The 21,457-nt window shown below is 37.5% G+C and overlaps 7 protein-coding genes and 1 long non-coding RNA gene across 9 annotated transcripts; 6 read left to right on the top strand and 2 right to left on the bottom strand.

The window, feature by feature from the left end:
• Positions 1-128: 128 nt before the first annotated feature.
• On the top strand, positions 129-1,060 carry MED21 (mediator complex subunit 21). 2 transcript variants are annotated; one of them, XM_081975903.1, is made up of 4 exons: positions 132-317; positions 374-490; positions 542-646; positions 700-1,060. In XM_081975903.1, the coding sequence occupies exons 1-4, from the start codon at positions 276-278 to the stop codon at positions 874-876; spliced, it is 441 nt and encodes a 146-aa protein (XP_081832029.1). In that variant the 5' UTR covers positions 132-275; the 3' UTR covers positions 877-1,060. The 2 variants fall into 2 exon arrangements, with proteins under 2 accessions (XP_081832028.1, XP_081832029.1); XM_081975902.1 differs by having other exon boundaries at positions 129-317; positions 374-646.
• Positions 1,061-1,209: 149 nt separating this feature from the next.
• Positions 1,210-1,960, top strand: LOC145726691 (small integral membrane protein 12). The gene is made up of 2 exons (XM_081975905.1): positions 1,210-1,499; positions 1,592-1,960. Exons 1-2 carry the CDS (start codon positions 1,370-1,372, stop codon positions 1,720-1,722), a joined length of 261 nt encoding a protein of 86 aa, XP_081832031.1. The 5' UTR covers positions 1,210-1,369; the 3' UTR covers positions 1,723-1,960.
• On the bottom strand, positions 1,879-2,754 carry pr (6-pyruvoyl tetrahydrobiopterin synthase purple). The gene is made up of 3 exons (XM_081975904.1): positions 2,612-2,754; positions 2,462-2,541; positions 1,879-2,404 (listed from the first exon to the last, which is right to left on the bottom strand). The coding sequence occupies exons 1-3, from the start codon at positions 2,689-2,691 to the stop codon at positions 2,127-2,129; spliced, it is 438 nt and encodes a 145-aa protein (XP_081832030.1). The 5' UTR covers positions 2,692-2,754; the 3' UTR covers positions 1,879-2,126.
• A 593-nt stretch (positions 2,755-3,347) lies between these two features.
• Positions 3,348-11,990, top strand: Set1 (SET domain containing 1). The gene is given in 23 exon segments (XM_081975883.1): positions 3,348-3,583; positions 4,594-4,760; positions 4,813-4,964; positions 4,966-5,045; positions 5,101-5,328; positions 5,380-5,984; positions 6,038-6,195; positions 6,248-6,484; positions 6,543-6,654; positions 8,054-8,426; positions 8,483-8,616; positions 8,670-9,085; positions 9,298-9,769; positions 9,821-9,843; positions 9,845-9,961; positions 10,021-10,110; positions 10,348-10,521; positions 10,583-10,778; positions 10,781-10,924; positions 10,984-11,103; positions 11,159-11,340; positions 11,397-11,567; positions 11,624-11,990. Coding segments are annotated over 23 exon segments (4,761 nt in total). The 3' UTR covers positions 11,798-11,990.
• Positions 11,991-12,345: 355 nt separating this feature from the next.
• On the top strand, positions 12,346-13,557 carry Rtca (RNA 3'-terminal phosphate cyclase). Its single transcript, XM_081975894.1, has one exon. It carries the CDS (start codon positions 12,386-12,388, stop codon positions 13,451-13,453), a length of 1,068 nt encoding a protein of 355 aa, XP_081832020.1. The 5' UTR covers positions 12,346-12,385; the 3' UTR covers positions 13,454-13,557.
• A 337-nt stretch (positions 13,558-13,894) lies between these two features.
• On the top strand, positions 13,895-14,823 carry LOC145726686 (uridine diphosphate glucose pyrophosphatase NUDT14-like). The gene has a single exon (XM_081975899.1). The coding sequence runs from the start codon at positions 14,078-14,080 to the stop codon at positions 14,666-14,668; it is 591 nt and encodes a 196-aa protein (XP_081832025.1). The 5' UTR covers positions 13,895-14,077; the 3' UTR covers positions 14,669-14,823.
• Positions 14,824-14,982: 159 nt separating this feature from the next.
• LOC145726677 (uncharacterized) lies at positions 14,983-20,659 on the top strand. The gene is given in 10 exon segments (XM_081975889.1): positions 14,983-15,433; positions 15,485-15,640; positions 15,842-16,009; positions 16,073-16,246; positions 19,137-19,268; positions 19,327-19,341; positions 19,344-19,468; positions 19,520-19,626; positions 19,679-19,851; positions 19,908-20,659. Coding segments are annotated over 10 exon segments (1,803 nt in total). The 5' UTR covers positions 14,983-15,360; the 3' UTR covers positions 20,588-20,659.
• LOC145726692 (uncharacterized) lies at positions 20,593-21,387 on the bottom strand. The gene is made up of 2 exons (XR_014177641.1): positions 21,250-21,387; positions 20,593-20,775 (listed from the first exon to the last, which is right to left on the bottom strand). It is a non-coding gene; the product is annotated as an uncharacterized LOC145726692 (long non-coding RNA).
• Positions 21,388-21,457: the final 70 nt, after the last annotated feature.

Raw genomic sequence — 21,457 nt, 5'->3', positions numbered from 1 at the left:
TGAAATTTGAAAGTGCATTTGTTTTAATTGTAATCACGTGGCACACTGTTAGTGTTCGGGAGCGTTACCACGTGATAGGTGCAAGTCAGCTGGAGACAACATATCAATCAATAATTATCCTTCATTCAGTTCATTCTCAATTCTCAACCTGTTTTATAAACAGCTTCCTGCTTCAGAAGTCAGACAAAACTCTTAAAATATGTTTTACAAATAAACTATCATAATAAAAAACCGTTTGGCACTATTAACTAAGACCTTAAGTTACATTTTCAAGAATGGCTGACCGTTTAACACAGCTACAGGACTGCGTAAACCAGGTACAACTATTCAAGTGTTAGGTATTGGAGTTTGAATAATGCAACTGGGTTTTTAGCAAGCTGAGCATTTTTGCAACAGCATCGGTATCCTGCAACAGTTTGCACCGCCCAGTAAGTTCTCTAATTTTGACAGGAGTGGTTCCCAAACCCCTCAACAACAGTCTCAGGCTCAGGTAAACCCAACACCTACTTTCAATGACTGCTTGTTAATTTATCATTTGCAGGAAGATTATGTGCAATTATTTACAACTTTAATCGCCAGATGCGCCAAAGACATAGACACATTGATAGAATCTCTACCCAGTGAAGAAAATTCTACTGAGCTACAGGTGAGTTTTATTCTGTTGCAAAGTAAAGCTGTTACATTGAAGGGCTGTTCTAGTTGTCAAGCCTGCGACAGTTGGAGCAGGAGAACCAAGAGGCTGCTGATCGTCTAGATGCAGTTGTTAGATCAGGCCAGGAATTGCTGGAGAAAATTCAGGCTGCCCTGAGTGATATTGCTCAGGCTCAATTGGATATGCAACATCTCACCAAGACAACTGTGAGTGGACGGGAATGATTAAGGATGGTGCGGAAAAGGTCCAGATGTGTAAACTACAGGGGGGATAATGAATTGGGTCACTGTTGAGAAGAACAGGAAAGAGGGTGAATTCAATATTGAACTCACCTTTTTCAATTACCTTGTTTTGTTTTTCAATATTATCAGTTTTTATTATTGTAAATAAATTTTTATTTGTGTAAAATTTGTGTTTGTGTTTTAATTTAATATTAATATCTACACAAAATAAACATTAAATTTAAATAAAATATTTATAGGTTAGATTTAATGACGTTTATTACATGATAGATTGATAGAGGAAGATTTGCAATTTGCACCCTAACCTCAAAATAATAGTTTGAAAACTGCTAAACTTTAGCATAAAACTTTTTTTTTAAACATGGTAAGATTTAGCAGCTATTTAAAATAAAATCTAAATTAACTGTTTATTTAACGGCTTAAAAGTGCCTGTGTGTGATTTTTGTGCCATTTAAGACTTTTGAGGTTCACAACAATGTGGCCTGTGCTTTTCACTTTCTTGAGGTCTTACGCCCCTTACGTGACCTTACCTTTCGCCGGACTGGTGGGCTTTGTAGGGTACAATTTAGAAAATATCCTTTCGGATAAGTACACTCCATATAACAGTAAGTTCTCATTTATAGGATTCCAAAAAGTTGATTGCACAACTTTTGTCAAATTGACCCAAAGTAAAGAGTTCACTCATTTAATATTACAGAGTCCATAGAAGAGCAACGTAGGGAACGCTTGCTGGAAGAAGGAAAATTGGAAAATGCTGAAAATGTAGAAAAGCTGAGGTACCAAGCTAATGTGTTGGGTCAGAACTTATCTCCCTCCTTATCTAACTAAATATTGTCTCCATAAACTGTAAATAAGTTTTGTTGATATGTAGTGTGTTTAATGTTGAACTGTTAAAGCTTTGAGTTTTAATCATATCAAAGACAGTTGGATATTCCACCTTATTGTAAGTAAAAAACTAAAATGTTATTGACTGATATGCAAAGATGAAGATTTGTAAATAATATAATTTAAAATAATACAATATTTTATGATTAAGACACTATTAAAATGAGAACAAATCTTGAAACTTTTATAACTAAACTACAAATACTCCCAGTTCTTGAGTATGTCAGTTTGAAAGTACAAACTCAAAACATTAAGATGTGCCACAATATTAATAATTAAACTTAATAAACAATAGATATAAATATTCAAGAAAATGGAATGTAAATACTTTCAACTTTGACAAAAAATCAATCACCACGATAGCGCACAATGTTATTCTCTGTTTCATAAATCTCAACTTCATAAAGCCATTCAGAATGGTCCATAATCTCTTGCATGCGCTTCCAGCAGTAAATGGCCACATTTTCAGTGGTGCTTGGTTTGTCTTTAAAATACTCAATATCCTTATCAATATTTTTGTGGTCCATTGGTTCCATTATCGCTTTGTCCATGTAGGCTTTTAAATCTGTGAGATTCATCAACATTCCAGTCCTAGAGTCTACCTCACCAAAGAGGGTTACTTTTACTAAAATCAAGAAAAATTTATTTATACAGACTAGAGGATACAAATTTAGAGACTTACTAACGTAATTGTGACCATGTCCGTTTACGTGGTTGCATTTACCAAATACTTTTTTGTTCTCTTCATCCGTTAACTGGGGACTAGAAATAATTCAAGGTTAAATGGCCTTTCCATTTCTAGCATATTTCAATTCATTGATTTGGAACTTACCTATGTAGCCTGTGGCAGGCAGATAACATTATACGTCTTGTTTGATAACATTTTGGTTGTCTGGATCTAATTTCACTCATTTTAAGTTAATATAAAGTATGAACAAACAAAAATGCAAAAAAACTACAAAAAAAATTTTTGACAATCGAAAGTCAGTCAAACAATCGATCAAACTTCTAAATGTGACAGTGGAGGTTAATCAAGAAACGTTTTATGTTTGTAATTTTTAGTTGTTTGTTATTGTGACGAGGAGTAGTTAAATTAAAATCTGTTCTCTGTGAATGTTTAGAGTAAAACTTAAATTAAATAATAAAGATAAATTCTAGTACAGGGTGTTTAAAACAAATATGTTAAAATTATGATGCCAAGTCGGTACTTGATCAAGGGGAAGCCAACTTTCCTTGATTTTGGATTTGACATAAATCGAGGTTAGGGCAGATCAACTCTACTACTCCTCAAATAATTGAAAAAATCTCCTTTTTACATAAAAAAAATATTCTTACTTTACATTTATATTAGTTCAATAAACTATGGCAAAGCCTGTGATCAAAATAGAATCACCCTTTCAACAGTCAACAATCCAAAAACTGTATCCAAATTGAGTTGGTTTGACCTCTTACTGGTTGTTGTTATTTTTCATTATTTCCTTTATTTTTCAGTTTAGTTCGAATTTGAGGTGAGTTATAGCCATAAGTCAGTTCAAGACACTCATCTGAATCATTTTGGTGTTACAGGAATGAACGGGATGGACCACAAGTCTCACAACAGTCACAACACTCCAGGTCCAAGCAAACCAAAAAATTACAAGTTACTTGTGGACCCTTTCTTGGTTAAGGGCGCTTCAAAGCTGTATAGATACGACGGATCGGTGCCCAATGATAGTTCCTACCCTCCAGTTAATGTGAGAGATCCTAGATCACACTTGATCAGAAGATGGACTCGATTAGAGTCTTTAGATTTGCCAGTACCCCGGTAAGATTGTGTTTGATTATCAAGCTGAAAATAACAAATTTAACACAAAAATAATATTTTTTTCTTATATCCAGTTGAATAATGAAAAGTGGGATTGTTGTCTAGTTATTATACTTATGTAAACTTTTTATAGTGCATTGCAATATCCAATTTAATTATGTATTAACAAATCTTCTTGGGAAGTTTTTAAAGAAGTATAAACGAAATCCAAACTAAAATATAACAATAATTATTATTCTGGTCTCCTGCTGCAAACAGAATTTTACATTAACCTAACATTTATGTTTTCTTTGTTGTCTACTATTTTTGGTGATCAAACTTGCTTTGAATCTTAATTTTTTCAGCTACATTACCTATAAAGTGGTGCTATAACTTAAAACTTAAAAATATAAGCAATTTTATTTTATTATACCCACAAATCAAGTTAAATTAAGTGAAAATCGATATTACGCAATATTGTTGAAAAACCTGCTTTCAAACGTCGAAAATATCAAAATTGAAAACTAAATCACAAAAAGTTCACGACTTAATCGAATGGCCCCTTTTTGGAGGCCACCCAGGTAGTAATCGTCGAAAAACGTTTTCTAACCTTAAAATATACAAATGATCTCCGTTTACCTAATGTGATGTTTAAAAAGTGGCAGTATACTAAACATAGCCCATTTCCAATGTAAAGTAAAGGGAAAATGGCAAAAAAACGTGGAAAAATGAAAAAAAGAAATTATTACGACGTGGAGATTTGGATTGCTGTCAGTGTTAGTGACGTCATGGCGTGTATACGAGGGCAAATCAAGAATTTAGCTACCAAGCCATGTTGTTTTTGTGATGAATTGTATTTACCAGTGCGAATTAAAAAGTAATGCACCCCAGTTGCGGTTTATTTAATTTTGAAAATTGTTTTTTTACTATTTGTACCGGTTTACTACATAAATCACAGGTTATTGAATTTTTATTCAAAGCTTCTATAAATTGTTGCATTCTATTGGTAAGATTTCATTTTTAATTTGTAGGTTTAAAATCGATTCAAACTACATAGGCGCACCGCCATGCATTGAAGTCACCATTTTCCAACTAAACGACAATATTGACAAACAGTTTCTAAAGGATATGGTGCAAAAGTTTGGCGTTATTGAAGAGCTGTTTATTTACTATCACCCAGTTAGTAACAAACATTTAGGCAAGTTTTGTTCATGTCTTGTCGTCATTATTTTACCGAATGTGTTCATCAGGAATTGGGCGGGTGGTTTATGAAGACGTAAAGTCGGCCAAACAATGCGTGGAAAAACTGAACAATACCAGCGTGATGGGCAAAATTTTGGAGGTTTTTTTGGACGCTTTTGGTCAAAAATGCAAAGAGAAATTTGAAGAACTGACCACTGAAAAAAAAACCTCCTCCACCGCCGGTGGTGGAGGAACCCCCTAAAAAAGACACTGTAGACGGTTCTAAAGAGGAGGATGATAGGTTGAGTTTTGTACGTTGAGGTGGTTAATGAAAATTAGTCTAAATTAAACTTTAGATTGCCTTATGACCCTGGGGATGATAACTTGGACGACCGGTTGAAGTATAAGTCAAAAAACAAAGATGGGAGATACCATTCCAAAGTGTCTGATGATTACTCGGACGAGTATTCCCGCAGCTCTAAAAAAGATAGGGATCGCAATAGAGACCGTGACAGAGATAGGTATGAACGGGACAGAGATAGAGACAGGGAGAGAGAGCGTTATGGATCTTCTAGAAGTTACAGGTACTATATTAAAGACTAAAACATGATCAAAACTAAATTAAATGATTTAAGTCGAGAGTATGCCACACCCACAAGTTCAGACATGGGTTACGGGACTACGCCGAGTGAGTTTTCAGCAACTTTCGGGTCGACCGGAACCACACCCTTACCGTATGACTACCATGTAATGGCTAATTCCGCCCCTTACCCATTTGCACCGCCCGCATACCCTTTGGCTCCTCCTACTGCGTGGCCGGTTTCGGCGTGGCCAATGCCCGAACATTGGGAACGGCCGTATGCTACCAGCCAATCAAAATGGAGCGGCAGTGAAAGTGGGAGTGGTAGTAGTAAACGGGACAAGGACAGAGATCGCGCGAAGGACAAGAAGAGCAAACACCATCGCAGTAAAAAAGAGCGAGACAAAGAGATCAAAGACGAACCCGTTCCTAAAGAAAAGGAGAAGGTTGAAGAAGAGAAACCTTTGGATTTGGATACCAGAATTGCGCTGTTACTTAAGGAGAAGTGCGCCGGAGGCTTGGCACCGTCATTTTTGGCTTTGGGCGTGGATTCGGACGATGACACGACCAGCAGTAAGGAGAAGGAAATTCCCATTCCTGCTGATCTTCTGAAACTACCCAAGCAGTTACCGTTGCCCACTTCTTTGGATAGTGACGACGGTCAGTTTGTTAGTTTAGGTTAAGTAGTAAAGCTAATCTCGAAAAAAACATAGATCGATCAAGCATTTCGTTGAGCGATATGCCGATCAATCCGATGGCGCCAACAGCGGAGGTAAAACCCAAAGAGGAGGACCTGCCACTCTCCACTCCTCCATCCCCATTTCTGTCGCAGGAAATTTATCTTCAATGTCATAGTTACGCTTTAGAACAGGTGAGTGTTTCTGACGGTACTTTTGCAACACTTAACTTGGTGATCTGTGTAGGCTGTGATCGTAAGGCAGAAGGAAGCTCTAGAAACGTCAGCGGTGCTAAAAAAAGTGCAAGAAATGAACAAATTAGGTAGCGATATATCGTCTAGCGAGGACGAATTGTTGACTGGCGAGAAAAACTACAGTCCGATCGACAGGAGAGACTTTAAGAACGAGTTCAAGTTCGATAAGGACGATGATCGGATGAGCATGTCCAGTTTGAGTAGCACAGAAGATGCCAAAATTGAAGAGGTGAGTCTTTGTCGAAGTAGTTCATTAATAATGACATTTCAACTGGGGGGGAATTTAGGCCAAACCGGATGATCCACCTCCGCAACCGCCACTACCAACTGATGAACCTTATCCACCTCCGGTACCTGGAATGCCACCTGGTGTTTACCCAGGATACCCTTCTTATCCAGGTAAATAAGTAAAAAAAATAAGAAGTTTACAAAAAAAACTTATTAGTGGTTTCTATGTATTTTTACTGAAGTGTTATTTTGTTTTTTTAAGCTTTATTTGGAAGGTTTCCACGTAAGTAGTAAAATCTACAAAGTCTTTGTAAACAATAGGTTTGTTATACAGGTGTGGTAAATCCAAAACCGACCATAGGAAAACCGTGTAACGGACAGAGAAACGTAGATAATTGCATGCGCGGGACAAAGACAGAAAACGAAAAAAATATCAAGTAGGCCATATTTTCATATCAAGTAGGCCATATTTTCAGCGCGCTGTTGCCAAAATCCAGCACCGTCGACAATTAATTTTGTCGAACAACAACAGCGCGCTGAAAATATGGCCTACTTGATATTTTTTTCGTTTTCTGTCTTTGTCCCGCGCATGCAATTACCTACGTTTCTCTGTCCGTTACACGGTTTTCCTATGGTCGGTTTTGGATTTACCACACCTGTATACCGGGTGTCCCCTTAACAGAGATTGCCGTTTTAATTTCTGGTTGTGAACTTTTTGGTAGAAATCGTTACGAACGATTTTGTCAGATGGTAACTTTTAGCTAGATTTTTTTAAATACTATCTTCTAACAGATAAAATTAAAGTTAATGGGTTTCATAATTTTTTTAAATTTTTATAAACTGTTTCAATCAAAAACAGGTTTTTACATTTTTGGCAGTAAACTAAAAATAACATCAGGTATTTCCAAAAATGACGGTTCTGTTTTATTTGCGTTGCAAACCAATGTAATTTACAACAGCAACTCAAAGCACGTGATTTAAACAGTGCAGGCGATTTAAGGGTCACATGATGCACTCAATGTTGATGAAAATGTTTCTAGTGGCATGGCAATAAAGTTTTGTTTCTAAATTAAGCAACTTAAATAGTTAAATAGCGACTTATGTCCACACGTGCAGTATTTACTAAATCACTGGAGTATTCGTAGTTTGGGATTGGTCAAAGAAAAGCAGCAACCCACTGTGTTGAGATTTATGCAACAAAGTAAACAAAAAAAAACAATTGTTTATGGTTGAAATGTTGAAAAGTCAAATTGAAAGCCACCCATATTTGATTTGCTGCTGGAGTTTGAAATGGACATGCCAATCAAGATATTAACAAATTTCAATTTTAAATTAAAAATTAAATTAATTAATAAAATTACATTTTCTGGGTCTTAATTTAATTTAGTAAAAGTATAAATACCAGTTATGGGGGATGTCCGTATTGCTATGAGTAAAGAGAAATCAGCGTTAAAGCCCGCTAACGGTATTTTTTGATACTCGAACTAAACATGTTTTCATTTGAATTCTGTGACCGTGATTTTCTGATTTACGGACTTGAATTTCTCTTCTAAGTATTAATTTTTTGTAGGTTATCCGGGTTCTGCCCCAAGCTTTGCTTATCCGCCACCGCCGGGTCCAAACATGGCTTTTGCGCCGGATTGGCAAGCGTTTCCTTACGGTCCATCCCCTCATCCCCCCTCTTACACCTACGGCGCGGCTTTCTACCATTCGATGCATCCGGCCGTTGCGTCCGCCGCCCCCTACGGTTTTCCCTATCAACCAGTGCCCGGAGCCACGATGGGGGCTGGAGTTGGTGCCAAAATGGATGATAAAAATAACGCTTACGCGCCTACCATCAACGCGGTGGTGGAGCAGGTCACCCTCGAGCTGAAAAACATTTTGAAGCGCGATTTTAATAAGAAAATGGTCGAAATGACGGCATACAAAAAGTTCGAAACTTGGTAAAAGTTGTTTAAATTCAACTGTTGTAAATTGTTACGTTGGTGATTTTTTCAAGGTGGGAAGAAGAATCGTCCAAGTTCAACCAGAGTAAAGGCAAAGAGGAACTGGAAAAAGTATTGCTGAGCAACAAAGACAACATTAACTCACTCTTAGAACAAAGCAATGATTTGTACAGTTACGACAGTGTCGGTAAGGTGTTTGTTTACCAGATCAGCTCGGTGATGGTTATTGGTTTTTGGCAGGGCTCGGTTTGCGCGCCTCGTTGCCTAAAATGCCCAGTTTCCGGAGGAAGAAAATCCCCTCACCGATTCCGGTCGAAGACGAAGAATCAAAAGACATGTCCGACCAGGAAGAAATCATACGAGACGACGAGGCTGAAGACTTGGAAGGTGCGAGAAAGCCGGAACAGGTTCCGGAACGGACGAGGAAAGTGTCGTCGAGCAGCTCGAGTTCCAGTTCCGGCTTTAGTTCGGACGACGAGAGCAGTTCGAGTGACGAGAGTAGCTCGGACGAATCTGACCGGGAGGTTAAGCAAATCAATCGCAGCAATTCTCCACTTAAAAAGGAGGATGCTGCGTTATCAGGTGGAGACTTGCCCGCTTTTGAGCCGTTGGACGATGGCATCGTGGAAAGGAATAAAACTCCCGTGCCGATGCAGGTAAGAATTTTTTAACGATGAGATTCACTTATAATAGTTTTTTGATTACTTCCGGAGATATTCCAGAAAAAGTAAAAAGGACAATAGAAAATGTATTGGCAAATGGCAGTTGGTCAAATATCTTTGTTTAACTCATATTTACATCTGACGTATAATACTTTTATATTTAAATACACTTTCTAAAAGTTTCTAAATTTAAATTGACTTTCAAGCAGGTCGACACGGATTCTCAGGACGCCTTCGCTCTGTCCGACTCAAAATCAGACAAATTGCCACCATTCAAACCGCCAAAAACACCTTACAACTTGTACGATAGCGACAGCGACGACGTCAGCGACACCGAACGGATCCTGTTGGAACGACGCCGTAAAAATGACGAGTGGATGGAACAAATCGAGAAAGAGCGAAAAATTAAGGAGGAAGAAGAAATGGGCAAACGTCGCGCTTTGGAAGAAGAGGAACGACAAAAACGCGAAGAGGATGAGCGGCGGAGAGAAGAGGCGTGCAGGAAAAAACGGGAACGGGACGAAAAACGTTCCAAAGAAAAAGAACGCAAAGAGGCTGAGAAAAAACAAAAAGCACTGGAACGCGAAGAGAAAAAACGACTTAAAGAGGAAGCAAAAATTCAACGGTCACCACCCAGGGTGCCGGAGATTATGGGAGAAATCGACGATGATGATGAAGGTAAGCTAATTTTAAGAGTCTGAACTTTGATAATTTACCAAACGAGAGCAGAAACGAAAAGCGCCTGCGAAGAAAAAAACGTTGGAAGAACTGGAAGCTGAGCGGGACGCTTTGCTTCAACAAGTCAGGAATCCGGAACCACCTTTGGATCATTTGGATATCGACAATATGGACTTGTCGGAACGTTTAAGGGTGCGCTATTTCTGTTTTTCACATTTAAAACGGCATTTTTTGAACCGTTCTAATTGCAGATGAGCGGAAAACTGCAGGAATTAAATGGTACCACAGATTTCAAACGTCGATTGTCAGTTGAATCGGGTGAAAGTAGTCCTTCTAGTCAGGTAAGATAAAATATATGTAATGCCGGATAAGTATTAACTTTGAAATGTTTGCCATTCTTGTAGCCTATAGTATTGGTTTATGCAGTTTTCTTAAATTTGAGTAATATTGTTTACCAGCGTATTTAAAAAAAAAGTAAGGTTGTTTCGTAGATCTGGGTGTTCAAATGTGATAAATATTATACTCGTTTTAGCTGACGATTTTGAATCAATTACTTTAAACTGGAATTATTGGTTTAGGTCGCAATTGAACATTCGTACTGTCTATCAATCCCGGAAAACAAGGAAAACGATTCCAATGAGCGTGAATCTCTTATGACAACTGACACTTTGGCTCACGACCACGGCTACACCAACAAACCCATGCCCGAGCCACCGGCAGTAGTAGTAACGGCACCTGTCAAACCGAAAAAAGTACGTTTTTCCCGTTAATTTTCGCATTCCTTGTCTAATTGACCCCGATTTTATGTTATAGGAAAAACCGCCTAAACAGCCCAAACCAAGAAAAAAGAAACTGCAAGAGCTGCAAAACACTTACTATCAGGATGACATGCGTTACGGAGCGTATAACTCGCACGAACAAATCACCCACAAAGTGCGAGACCACATGTCCGAGTTTGGTGTTCTTTACGAGTTTCTCACCAAAGGAATTGACAAGGAAGACATTGAGTATATAAAAAATCGTACGAAGAACTGCTCTCCGATGACGCAATGGGTTACTGGTTGAACGACACCCATTGGGTGGATCATTGCGTCACAGATTTGTACTCGAGCCCGCCCAAAAAGCGGAAACGGGACGAGAGATCACACTCTAGCGGTAAATTTCAGTTTGACTGTACATATAGATGTTTTACTTGATATTAACATTTGGTACAGGCTGTGCCAGAACTGAAGGTTACTACAAAATGTCTGCTCATGAGAAATCTAGATACAAATACCATCACGCAAAGGCGCACGCTATTCAAATGGCCACAGCCGCACCGGCTACTAAACAAGGTAAAAACGTGTTAAAAACCATTTTTTTTACACACTAATTTTTGATGCGATTTAGGTTTATCAAGGGAAGCCAGATCTAACCAAAGACGTCTGTTGACCGCTTTCGGTGGCGACACCGACTCGGACCTACTGAAATTCAATCAGCTGAAATTCCGAAAGAAACAACTCAAGTTTGCCAAATCAGCCATCCACGACTGGGGATTGTTTGCCATGGAGCCAATAGCCGCTGACGAAATGGTTTGTGGTTGTTAAAAAAGTGAATTAACCTAAATTAAGAATGTTTTTTATTTTAGGTAATTGAATACGTGGGTCAAATGGTGAGACACAGTGTTGCCGATCTCAGAGAACAAAAATACGAAGCTACCGGTATCGGCAGTTCGTACCTCTTCCGAATAGACTTGGAAAATATTATCGATGCCACTAAGTGCGGCAACCTGGCCAGGTTTATCAACCACAGTTGTAACGTAAGTTTAATAACGTTTACTAAACAAAGTTTCTTAAGTTTTGAATGTGTTTTCAGCCTAATTGTTATGCAAAAGTGATCACTATCGAGTCCAGAAAAAAAATTGTGATATATTCGAAACAACCGATAGGAGTGAACGAGGAAATTACATACGACTACAAATTTCCCATTGAGGAGGACAAAATCACGTGTCTTTGTGGAGCGGTCACGTGTCGTGGTACTCTTAATTAAATACTATTTATTGTGGTGAAGTTAAGACTTTATTGAATCATAAGTGTGAATAATTTTAGAGTAAAGTATGACCGTGCACGATTGTGGTCTCTGTCCCTGACTGTTTTTAATTTATAAGTACGGTTTTTTTCCAATGTGTATATATATTATAATGTGGATTGTACATAGTAATAAACCCAGTAATTTGTTAAAATATCCTACTTTTATAACTCTCAGTTCCTTCTATTTAACACAGTTTTCATTTGGAATTATAGGTGAAAGGGTGATCAACTCATCCAACATACCCTTTTTTAAATTTGTCTAATTTTTTCTTAAGGAATTAGAGCTTAACTTAAATTAACATACAAAAATTATTACTGTGATTCATTTTGTTGCTTATCCCGAACATTTTATAAAACCACTAGCGTACCTTGGCTATCAGGCACGTGACCACACTTTCTTAAACTAAATCAAAGTCACGTGACAATGTTTTTTACATCCTTTCATCTGTCAAATTAATCTTTGCCGGGTGAGGCAAAATACATAACCTCTATTATAAATGAAAACAAATAAGAATTTAATAAACCTTTTTAAAAACTCATAAACATTATGGCTCAGAATCTGATAGAAATTGATGGTTCAATACTGGAAGGGGGCGGTCAAATTCTAAGAGTTGCCCTAACTTTGAGCTGCATAAAACGTACCCCAGTTCGTATTTTCAATATCCGTTCCGGTAGGAGTAAACCAGGCCTAATGGAGCAACACTTGAAGGGCGTCGAGCTTGTACGGGATCTATCCAATGCTAAAGTTTGCGGCGCTGAAATTGGATCAACTGAAATTACTTTTCATCCTGGTAATATAGTTGGAGGTTCTTTTAATGCTTTTGTGAAAACTGCGGGCAGTGTCAGTTTGTTGTTGCAAGTGGCTTTACCGTGCGCTCTTTATGCGGGTTCGGGTGTATCTTTAAGACTGCGCGGTGGTACTAATGCAGAAATGGCACCCCAAGTGGACTATATGACTGAAGTTTTCCGGCCTGTGTTGGAAAAGTTTGGTGGCACTTTTGACTTTGAACTGATTCGGCGAGGATATTTTCCTAAAGGTGGGGGAGAAGTGGAGGTGCATATACGTCCTGTAAAAGAATTAATAGGGGCACATATAACTCAGCCTGGTAGTGTATCTTCTATAACTGGTTGGAGTTTTGTGGCTGGAACTTTCCCCCCTCATCTAGCAAATAAAATTGCTGCAGGCGCAAAACATTTTCTAGCTAAAAAGTGTCAAAAAGTGGACATTGAAAGCTACAAAGAAGACCCTACTAGAGCCCCTGATAATGCAGCTGGAATAATCTTAGTAGCCTATACAGACACAAATTGCATTTTAGGTGGAGACGCCCTACTCAAACGCAATGAATCAGCTGAAAAATGCGGGGAACGCGCTGCGACAAATTTATTTAAAGCAATTGAACAAGGTGCTTGTGTTGATGAACACTGCCAAGACCAAATAGTAGTGATAATGGCCATAGCTAAAGGCCCATCAAGTGTAAAGGTTGGTGAGGTCACACTTCACACTAAAACTGCAATTCATGTGGCAGAAATAATGACTCAAGCTAAATTTAACATAGAACAATTAGAGGGAGGAGGCAATATAATGTATTGTACAGGTGATCAAAGTATAGATTGAGACATTCTTCTTCAAAAAGGCTGTTTTTGACCTGTTGTTAAGGTATTCCAATGAATTAATTTATTGTAAGTATTTTAAAGAGTATAAAAAAGATTTTTTTTAAATGATTTTTTTTACCTGCTACCAATTTTCTGAATTGAACTAATATTCTTATTAGTTGGTAAGTTTTTTTTTTAATTTGATTTGCGCAGTTTTTAAATTAAAAACCATAGAATTAGGAATATATTTAAGATATAGGTTATGTTGATAATTACCAGTTTTGTAGATGAAAAGAAGAAAAAACCAAAATGGAGAAAATGGCCGCCGAGGCGGTAACATTTAAAATTGCTTTGTTGCCGAAACTTGATTTTATTTATAATTACAAATCAGTTGTTCAACAACAAATAGCAAAATCACCGATAAATAGGTAAGTACGAATTATTTCTATCGTTATCTTACGTAGTAGTAGATTAAGATCTAACCAATACGTGGTATTTGTTATTGTAACTATAACCTATAAACTTGTACTGGAACTAGCATAACTAGTCCCCAAAAAGACAAAAATAACAATTGAAACCTTAAACAACTGTGAACTATCCACAAAAGTGCATAATATAGTTATAAATATATTTGAATAACAACACTATGGAGAATATTTCCGACGTGTACGTCACAGACTACATTCCCACTATTTACACCACTCCAGCCACCCTCAAATACACACAAAATGGTAAAAACAAAAGTGCTGACGTATTTCTAGAGCGTAACGGGGTCGTAATCGTACTGTACAACAAAACAAAAGACGTTCTAGTGCTAGTCAAGCAGTTCCGACCATCAGTGTACCATCAACTAGTACCACAAGCAGAGAGGGCCAACATTGACGTATCCAAATACCCTCCAAAACACGCGATCACCTTAGAATTCTGCGCGGGCCTGGACGACAAAAATCTCCCTGCAGAAAAAGTGGCCCAAGAGGAAATCCTGGAGGAATGCGGCTATAAAGTCCCCATAGAAAGCCTGGAAAGGGTGATCAAGTTCTGTAACTTGAGTGAGACCACCGGAGCTTCCAGTACGTTGTTTTACTGCGAAGTGACGGAGGATCAGAGGGTAAACCAGGGTGGAGGTAGTGTGGAGGAGCGTGAAATTTGCGAAGTTGTTGAAATGAAAGTGGAGGATGTTGTTAAGTATGCCAGTCAGAGTTATGTGTGTTCACCTGTTAATTTTTGTTTTCTTTAAATTGGTTTTTGTTTCATAAGTATTCCAAGTTTAGTAAGTAGTTTTACAAAGTGGTGATGATTGCATATCTTAGCTTTTAGCATAGGGTATGAATTTTTTACATAATGTGCAAACAAAGTTTATTATTTTAATAAACAATGATATCAGTATACTGATTTTGCTGGTATTTATTTAGTAAGACAGGTAAACCTGGATGTTGACAAAAATAGTAAGTAATGTTTTTAACTATTGATCCCTTGTAACCTCCAAATTATCAAATATTAACCCCAAATGAGGAAGAAAAATTTGATAGTGTTAATTTCCTAAACACACATATTCATCACATCACAAGAAGACAAATTTAGCAATTTGCGAGATAGTTGGCAAAAGTAAAACAATACAAACTTCATGCTTTATCAGTATACTAACATCAACGGCACAAAATGCAAATCGTACGGTTCATTTTTATCAACAACTCTAAAACTCATTTGACAATGAAAAGAGACGATAGCAAACCGAAAATATTTTTATGCAGATAATAACTTCCTACTTCTCCAGAGGCTTATCTTCCTTTCTAGCGTTGTACCGAGCATCCGTTACCAGAGATACGGGCTGGAAAATCCTTTTTGACCTTAGTTTAGAATATGATTTTGTGGTGTTAATTAGATGCAAAAATGTGTTTTCTGCACTAATCTTTCATAAAAACCGGTAAAATGAAGTTTTCATTTGAGTGTTGTACGGTTTTGTTATTCCTACTTTTAGCCGATAGTTCCGAAGGATTTTACAGTAAGTACTCTTATCATTTTACAGCCTAAAATTAATACAAAGGACTGCTAGCATGCCGAACCCCGTCATTAAAGTTCGGAAGGGTCCGATCCAAGCAACGAGGGAGAATGCTTAAATTCACTTGCCGGGATGATTATCAGTTAACTGGTACCAGGACAGCGACTTGTGTAAACGGTTTATGGAATGTGCCTATACCAAAATGTGTCCGTAAGTCCGTTATTTTTGAATTTTGCTGGCAAGTCTACATGTGCAGAATTTACGTAAATCTCAGCGCAGTGGATAGTAAAAAAGCAGCAAGCTGCTTATTTGACCAATCACAAACCTCCCACTGTACTGAGATTCACGCAAATTATACACACATTACAGCACTGTTCTGGTAGATATAAAACACCATAACTTTTTTTGTAGGGGGCACGTGTCCGAAAAAAGATATTAGCCTTAATAACGGGGTAGTTTTACCCACTCACAACGGTGGGGTGCTGAATTTTTACTGTCAGCGCGGCTACAAACTAAACGGTCCGCCCGCCATTTTTTGCGACGGTTTTAATTGGGACAATCATAAACCTTCCTGTATAGGTAAGTAACGATCACAACAACTCCCAAATTGTATAGTTGACTGAGAAATTACGATTTTATTAGCGTCAAACACGCAGCCGAAACTGTTTTGCGACTTTGAAGACGCCGATCTTTGTCATTGGACGCACGATTTGAATCACGACATGGATTGGTCTAGGGAAAGTCACAAAACGCCCACGGGTTATTCGATGTCTACAGGACCGAGTTTTGATCACACCAAAGGGAATGGTTCAGATGGTAAGCTAATTTTGCTTTTAGGTGAGGCCGCATTCACGAGCAGAACAAATGTGACATCAGGATGACGTAATTTCAGACAATCAGACAGTTGGTAAACTTGTACTTTTGCCAAATTACAGCATTTTGACGTCACTTTTGCTCTGGGGGCCTATTCTTGAAAGCCGGGAATGGAATTCTCAAGAGAAGTGTTGATAGAATGTGACAGAAGAAGCTGACAATGGCGGGTTCCTGTCACATTCTACAGGTCTTTCTATTGATAATTCCCTTCCCTCATTTCAAGAATACGCACCCTGGGAAAAGAAAGCTTAAGAAAGTATTAAAAGCTTGTGGCAACTAAAAATGACTTGTAGAAGCTTCTGGCCTTACGAAATGGCTTCTAGAGGCATCTGGCACTTGAAAAACTGTCTTGACAAGTTTAAGAAAGTTTTAAAGGCTTCTGGCTACTAAAAATGACTTGTAGAAGCTTCTGGCCATACAAAATACTATTTAATTTATCTAGAAGCTCCCAAAAGCCTAATTAGAGGTTTAAGACAGTTTTAAACTGTTCTAGGAAGCTTTAAAACACTTGTAGACACTTCTGGCACTTTATAGGATGTTCCCAATAGTACTTAAAGGTTTCTGGAAGTCTAAAGCCATTCTTGGAAGGTTCAAGACACTTACAGAAGCCTCTGGCACTTTTCAGAACGTTCTCAATACTAATTAGGAGCTTCAGGCAGTTTAAAACCGTTCTAGGAAGGTTCAAGCCACTTTTAGAGGCTTCTGGCATTTTATAGGACGTTCTCAATAGTATTTAGAGGCTTCTGGCAATTGAAAACTATTATTGGTTGCTGTAGGACACTTGTATATGCTTCATGGAGCGTGAAAACAAATGCGGCGATAATTAACTATTTAAAAGTAGCAGCCTTGCCTAACTGTTTTAGTTATAAAGTTTTGAGCTTGTGACACTGGCTCAACGACTACGTTTACTTCACAAACGTGGTAAACTAGGTGGTTTTTTTTTTTTTGAAAATGCTCACTATAAAACTGAAAAAAAATTAAATAAAGAATTAGGAATATTGTTTAAAAATTGCATACTTTTGTTCATCAAAGTCAGGCCCGTAGACTCATAATGACGGGCCTGGCTTCTTTGTTAAGAAGAATTTTCTTCGTACAGATGGTCACGTGACCTTTAGAAAAACACTTTGATCTTCTTCGTGACTGCAAGGTAGCTATTTTAACGTTAAAAAAGTCACGTTACATGACAAATAGTCATGTAACCTTCGTAAATGATGATTTTGTTAGTTGAAAACAATCACGTGACCTTTTTTGGTCCTTTTCATCGTGAAAATGATACAATATCCTTAAACATGCTATTTTGACATTGAAAACCGTCACGTGATTCATAGAAATTCTTTTAGGGCCAGAGTACTTTCAGTTCAGAATAACTTTATTCTAAGGATAATTTCTATGGAAATCGTGAACTCAATTCTGTCATTTCTATAGAAATTCAGCAATAAATTCATCCGGAGGCGAAAGTACCGGTCCTTAGTCGTAAAAATGGTCACGTGACTGCAAGATAGCTATTTTGAATTTTAACTTTAAAGCAGGTTTTACACCGCGCTTTGATGTCAAAGAAATTCATGAATTTATTCATGAAGCTGCTTCAAGGACAAATTTTACCAGTGTAGAACAAAATTTTATGTCAAATTTACCTTCAAATAATTTTACTTCAAATTTTTCACCAAATAGGACAGGTTCTATTTTCATCCAACTTATTTGATCAAACTTGCCGTTTTGCGTAATGCCAACTGCCAACAGATAAAACGAAAAGTAAAGTGAGGTTAAAATCAGAGACTGACTATTAGTATTCAGTTGAAGCTGCAGAATTCAATACATAAATACAGTATTCAAGGCGATTATGAGATTTCAAAATATTCAAAAAACCAGAAAAATAAGAAAACAAAGTAGGAATAATCTTCTTGGTTGGCCAAACTGTTTTCATTGACAGCTTTGACATAAAAGTTTGATAGGTGTAAAACGAAATCACATTATGCTTCAAGAAATTCATGAATTTATTTGATGCATAAAATTTGATCAAATAAATGTGTCCAATTTCTTTGAAGTAAAACTTTTGGTGTAAAACCTGCTTAAGAAATGACACGTGACCTTCAAGATTCTATTCGACGCTTGAAAATAGTTACTTGACCTTTTTTAGGCTTCCTTTTAAGCGTAAAAATGGTAACGTGACCTTAATGATGCTATTTTGACATTGAAAACAGTCACGTGACCTACAGAAATTTGTCATAAAAATGATCACGTGACCTTTACAAACATTTTCGATCATAAATATGGTCACGTTATTGAACACTATTTGAACCTTAAGAAGAGAAAACAATTCAGGGTGTTCTATTTGAAATAAGCAAGTTGGTGAGTCCTTTCCAGGACCTTAATAAGAGAACGGAATTCTCAAGTTCAGTGTTGATAGAATGTGACAGAAGAAGCTGTTAATGGCAGGTTTCTGTCACATTCTAAAGACCTGTCTTAATAACTCTCTTCCCTCCTTACAAGAATACACATGTACACTTCAAGGTTCTTATAAGATAACATTATTTTTCTAAAAGCATTACAAAGAAGCATAAAAATAAGTAAAAATATATAAAACAAAAACGTAAATAAAATTCATGTAATTATATTACAAAACATTCAAAGGTCCTATTTGAATCTCCTATGTTAGCGGTCCCGGTTTGTATTTATGGAACCCAAGGAACCATTGACGCTACGGCGCTGCATTAAGTAGTCATTTAGTAAAAACATACCTCTGTGGTACTAACCAAGATACTCAGACGTAAAATAAAGTTTGCCAAATGATTATTGTTTGTAAGACAACCATATTTAAAGGAACCTTTTACAGGACATTATATGTACGTTGAGGCATCCTCGAGACAAGTAAACGACACCGCTAGATTAATTTCTCCCATTTTCCCCAAGATGGACGGTCACGTGTGTCTGGAATTTTGGTATCACATGTACGGTAAAAACACTGGTAAATAAAATGTTCTACATGAACCACCCTGTTTATTTAACTCTAGTTTTACTTGTAGGTACTTTACGGACTTATCTAAAAAAATATCTGATCCCTGGCCTTTGATTCCAAAGGAAATGGTTTTTACCGAAAGTGGAAATCAAGGTGACGTTTGGTATCGCGCTTTGCTGGATTTGGGGTTGATCAACGAAGGATTTCAGGTAAATATTGCTTAATAACGTGCTATTCTTTCTTTATCTGTTGTTTGGTAGATTATAATGGAAGGGCTGCGCGGTAATGGTTACGTGGGTGATTTAGCAGTGGACGACATTAAACTCATTCCTAATTGTAGTTACGACGATCTGGTCTATTCTACCACGTAAGTGTCGCTTGTACTTAACATGTTGATGTTCAACTTTGGAAATTTGTAGGGAAGTAATTCCTTCAGTGTCTGAAGTTATGAAAACAGTGGAAAGTTGCGAAAATCGTTGTGGGAAAAAAGCGTTTGGTAACGAAAGCGTTCAAGTTTTGGCTTGCGATTGTGACGATTTTTGCTACAATAACAGTAGATGTTGCCCAGATTTTATCGAGTTTTGCTTCACTCGTACGTCTTACAGTTATTTTTTGCTTGCAGAAAGTTCTTACTTTGACTTGTTCCAGAAACCTTGTCAACTGATTGGACTACCGTACCTGACGATGATTCCAGCCTAATTGAAACTACGACTGTCATTCAAGGTAACGGTGCAATTGGTTTAAATGTTACCGCACTAACATCAACTCTGGCTCCGCCACGACCAACTTTGAAAATACTGAAACCCACCACCACGCCTAAAATTGTACGCAAATTGCTACCACCAACTCCGGCATCAAAAATAACCTTTGTCAAACCGAAAAACCCTCAAATTGTACCAAATAAAGCTGTAGAGGAGGACGACGTGGCCATGCCTGCCCTACCTTCAGAAGAAGAGAGCAACGACATCAACAGCCATTTCGACGACGTGCAGGAAAAGGAGGAAATTGTAGAAAAATTAGCAGGACAAAAAGATTATCCGTTAAAAACGCACGAAGCTGATAAAGTAGGCGAGTTCAAAACCGACTTCATACAAGTCCAAAAAGACACGTCCCATTCGACTTTAGTGCTCATTGTCATAGCAACAGTATGCACAGTAGTCTTGTTGGGATTCGGCGTGGGGTTGGTTTGGACTAAAGTCAAATTGATGCGATTGAGGGGTAGGAGAATTACCACCTCGGGCCAGGGCGACAGTCAAAGTGACGTGCGATTTTTGACAGCTGACGAAGTGCTGGATTTCGGTCTCGATAACGACTATGAGGACTTGTGATAGTCCAGAGTAGTCTTTAGGCTTTTATTTATTTTTTCCTTTTATACAAAATTAGTAAATACTTACAATTTATAGGTGGTTTTTGTGTCACCCTGTATTTGGTGTTTTCCACGCCAGATAAGTTACCGTGAAAGTGAACTGAAGATTACGGGATATAGCAAATACGGTGGCTTCAAGTGTTTCAGAAACTGTAAGTAAATGTTATTTTTTATTGCTTTCAAAAAATTGTGTGACTTGAAAACGGTAGGATTTACGCGTGGTTGGTTTTAAGAGCTTGTTTAAATTTTACTTAGTTGACAAATCTCTTGTACCGTTCCAGATTTTGGAGGCAAATTGTATTACACGAATATATTATTCATTGAATTTTATGTTAAACTGCTTTGCCTATGAAGACGAGAAAATGTCACAGTAATACAGACAGTACACAGTCTGTATTAGAAAAATAAAACTTGTCATCAAAACAAACTGTATTTCAAAATTCAGATATTTTTTATTTATATCCGGAGATTTTGACGGATATCACGTGACTGATAATGACTCCGAGGCTACAAAAATTCTTTATTTCTTTAAACAAGAATAAAATGAATTATACTGCGTGAAACGCACTTTGCAAACCAAGAATTTTTTACTATAACCGCGAATTTCCTTCTAATGGTACCCACCTACTCGATTATATATCCGTCTTTTTCCAGCACAAGTGCGCGCTAATATACTTCTCGAAAAACTACTCCTGTCAAAAACCCATCGATTCGTTTCTCTTTATTTACCGATTGTGTGTACAATCTAGGCATCTCTTTCTGTCCCGTTAACTCTATCAGTGGTTGTTCTTGGAGGTACGTCGAAACTTGATGAAAGTCCGGTCGGTCTAAA

Source organism: Ips typographus, linkage group LG3 (genome assembly GCF_016097725.1).
Source record: "Ips typographus isolate SLU linkage group LG3, UJ_Ityp_2.0, whole genome shotgun sequence".
NCBI lineage: Eukaryota > Metazoa > Arthropoda > Insecta > Coleoptera > Curculionidae > Ips > Ips typographus.
The sequence above is the reverse complement of the archived record's forward strand: the minus strand, read 5'-3'. Positions and strand labels throughout refer to the sequence as shown.

Coding starts and splice junctions, on each gene's coding strand:
- LOC145726686 (XM_081975899.1), top strand. CDS start 14,078: ATGGAGAATATTTCCGACGTGTACGTCACAGACTACATTCCCACTATT.
- pr (XM_081975904.1), bottom strand. CDS start 2,691: ATGAGTGAAATTAGATCCAGACAACCAAAATGTTATCAAACAAGACGT. Junction 2,542..2,611: donor GCCTGCCACAGGCTACATAG/GTAAGTTCCAAA, acceptor AATTATTTCTAG/TCCCCAGTTAACGGATGAAG. Junction 2,405..2,461: donor ACATGGTCACAATTACGTTA/GTAAGTCTCTAA, acceptor TCTTGATTTTAG/TAAAAGTAACCCTCTTTGGT.
- LOC145726691 (XM_081975905.1), top strand. CDS start 1,370: ATGTGGCCTGTGCTTTTCACTTTCTTGAGGTCTTACGCCCCTTACGTG. Junction 1,500..1,591: donor TAAGTACACTCCATATAACA/GTAAGTTCTCAT, acceptor TTAATATTACAG/AGTCCATAGAAGAGCAACGT.
- Rtca (XM_081975894.1), top strand. CDS start 12,386: ATGGCTCAGAATCTGATAGAAATTGATGGTTCAATACTGGAAGGGGGC.
- MED21 (XM_081975902.1), top strand. CDS start 276: ATGGCTGACCGTTTAACACAGCTACAGGACTGCGTAAACCAG. Junction 318..373: donor TACAGGACTGCGTAAACCAG/GTACAACTATTC, acceptor CTGGGTTTTTAG/CAAGCTGAGCATTTTTGCAA. Junction 647..699: donor AAAATTCTACTGAGCTACAG/GTGAGTTTTATT, acceptor GGGCTGTTCTAG/TTGTCAAGCCTGCGACAGTT.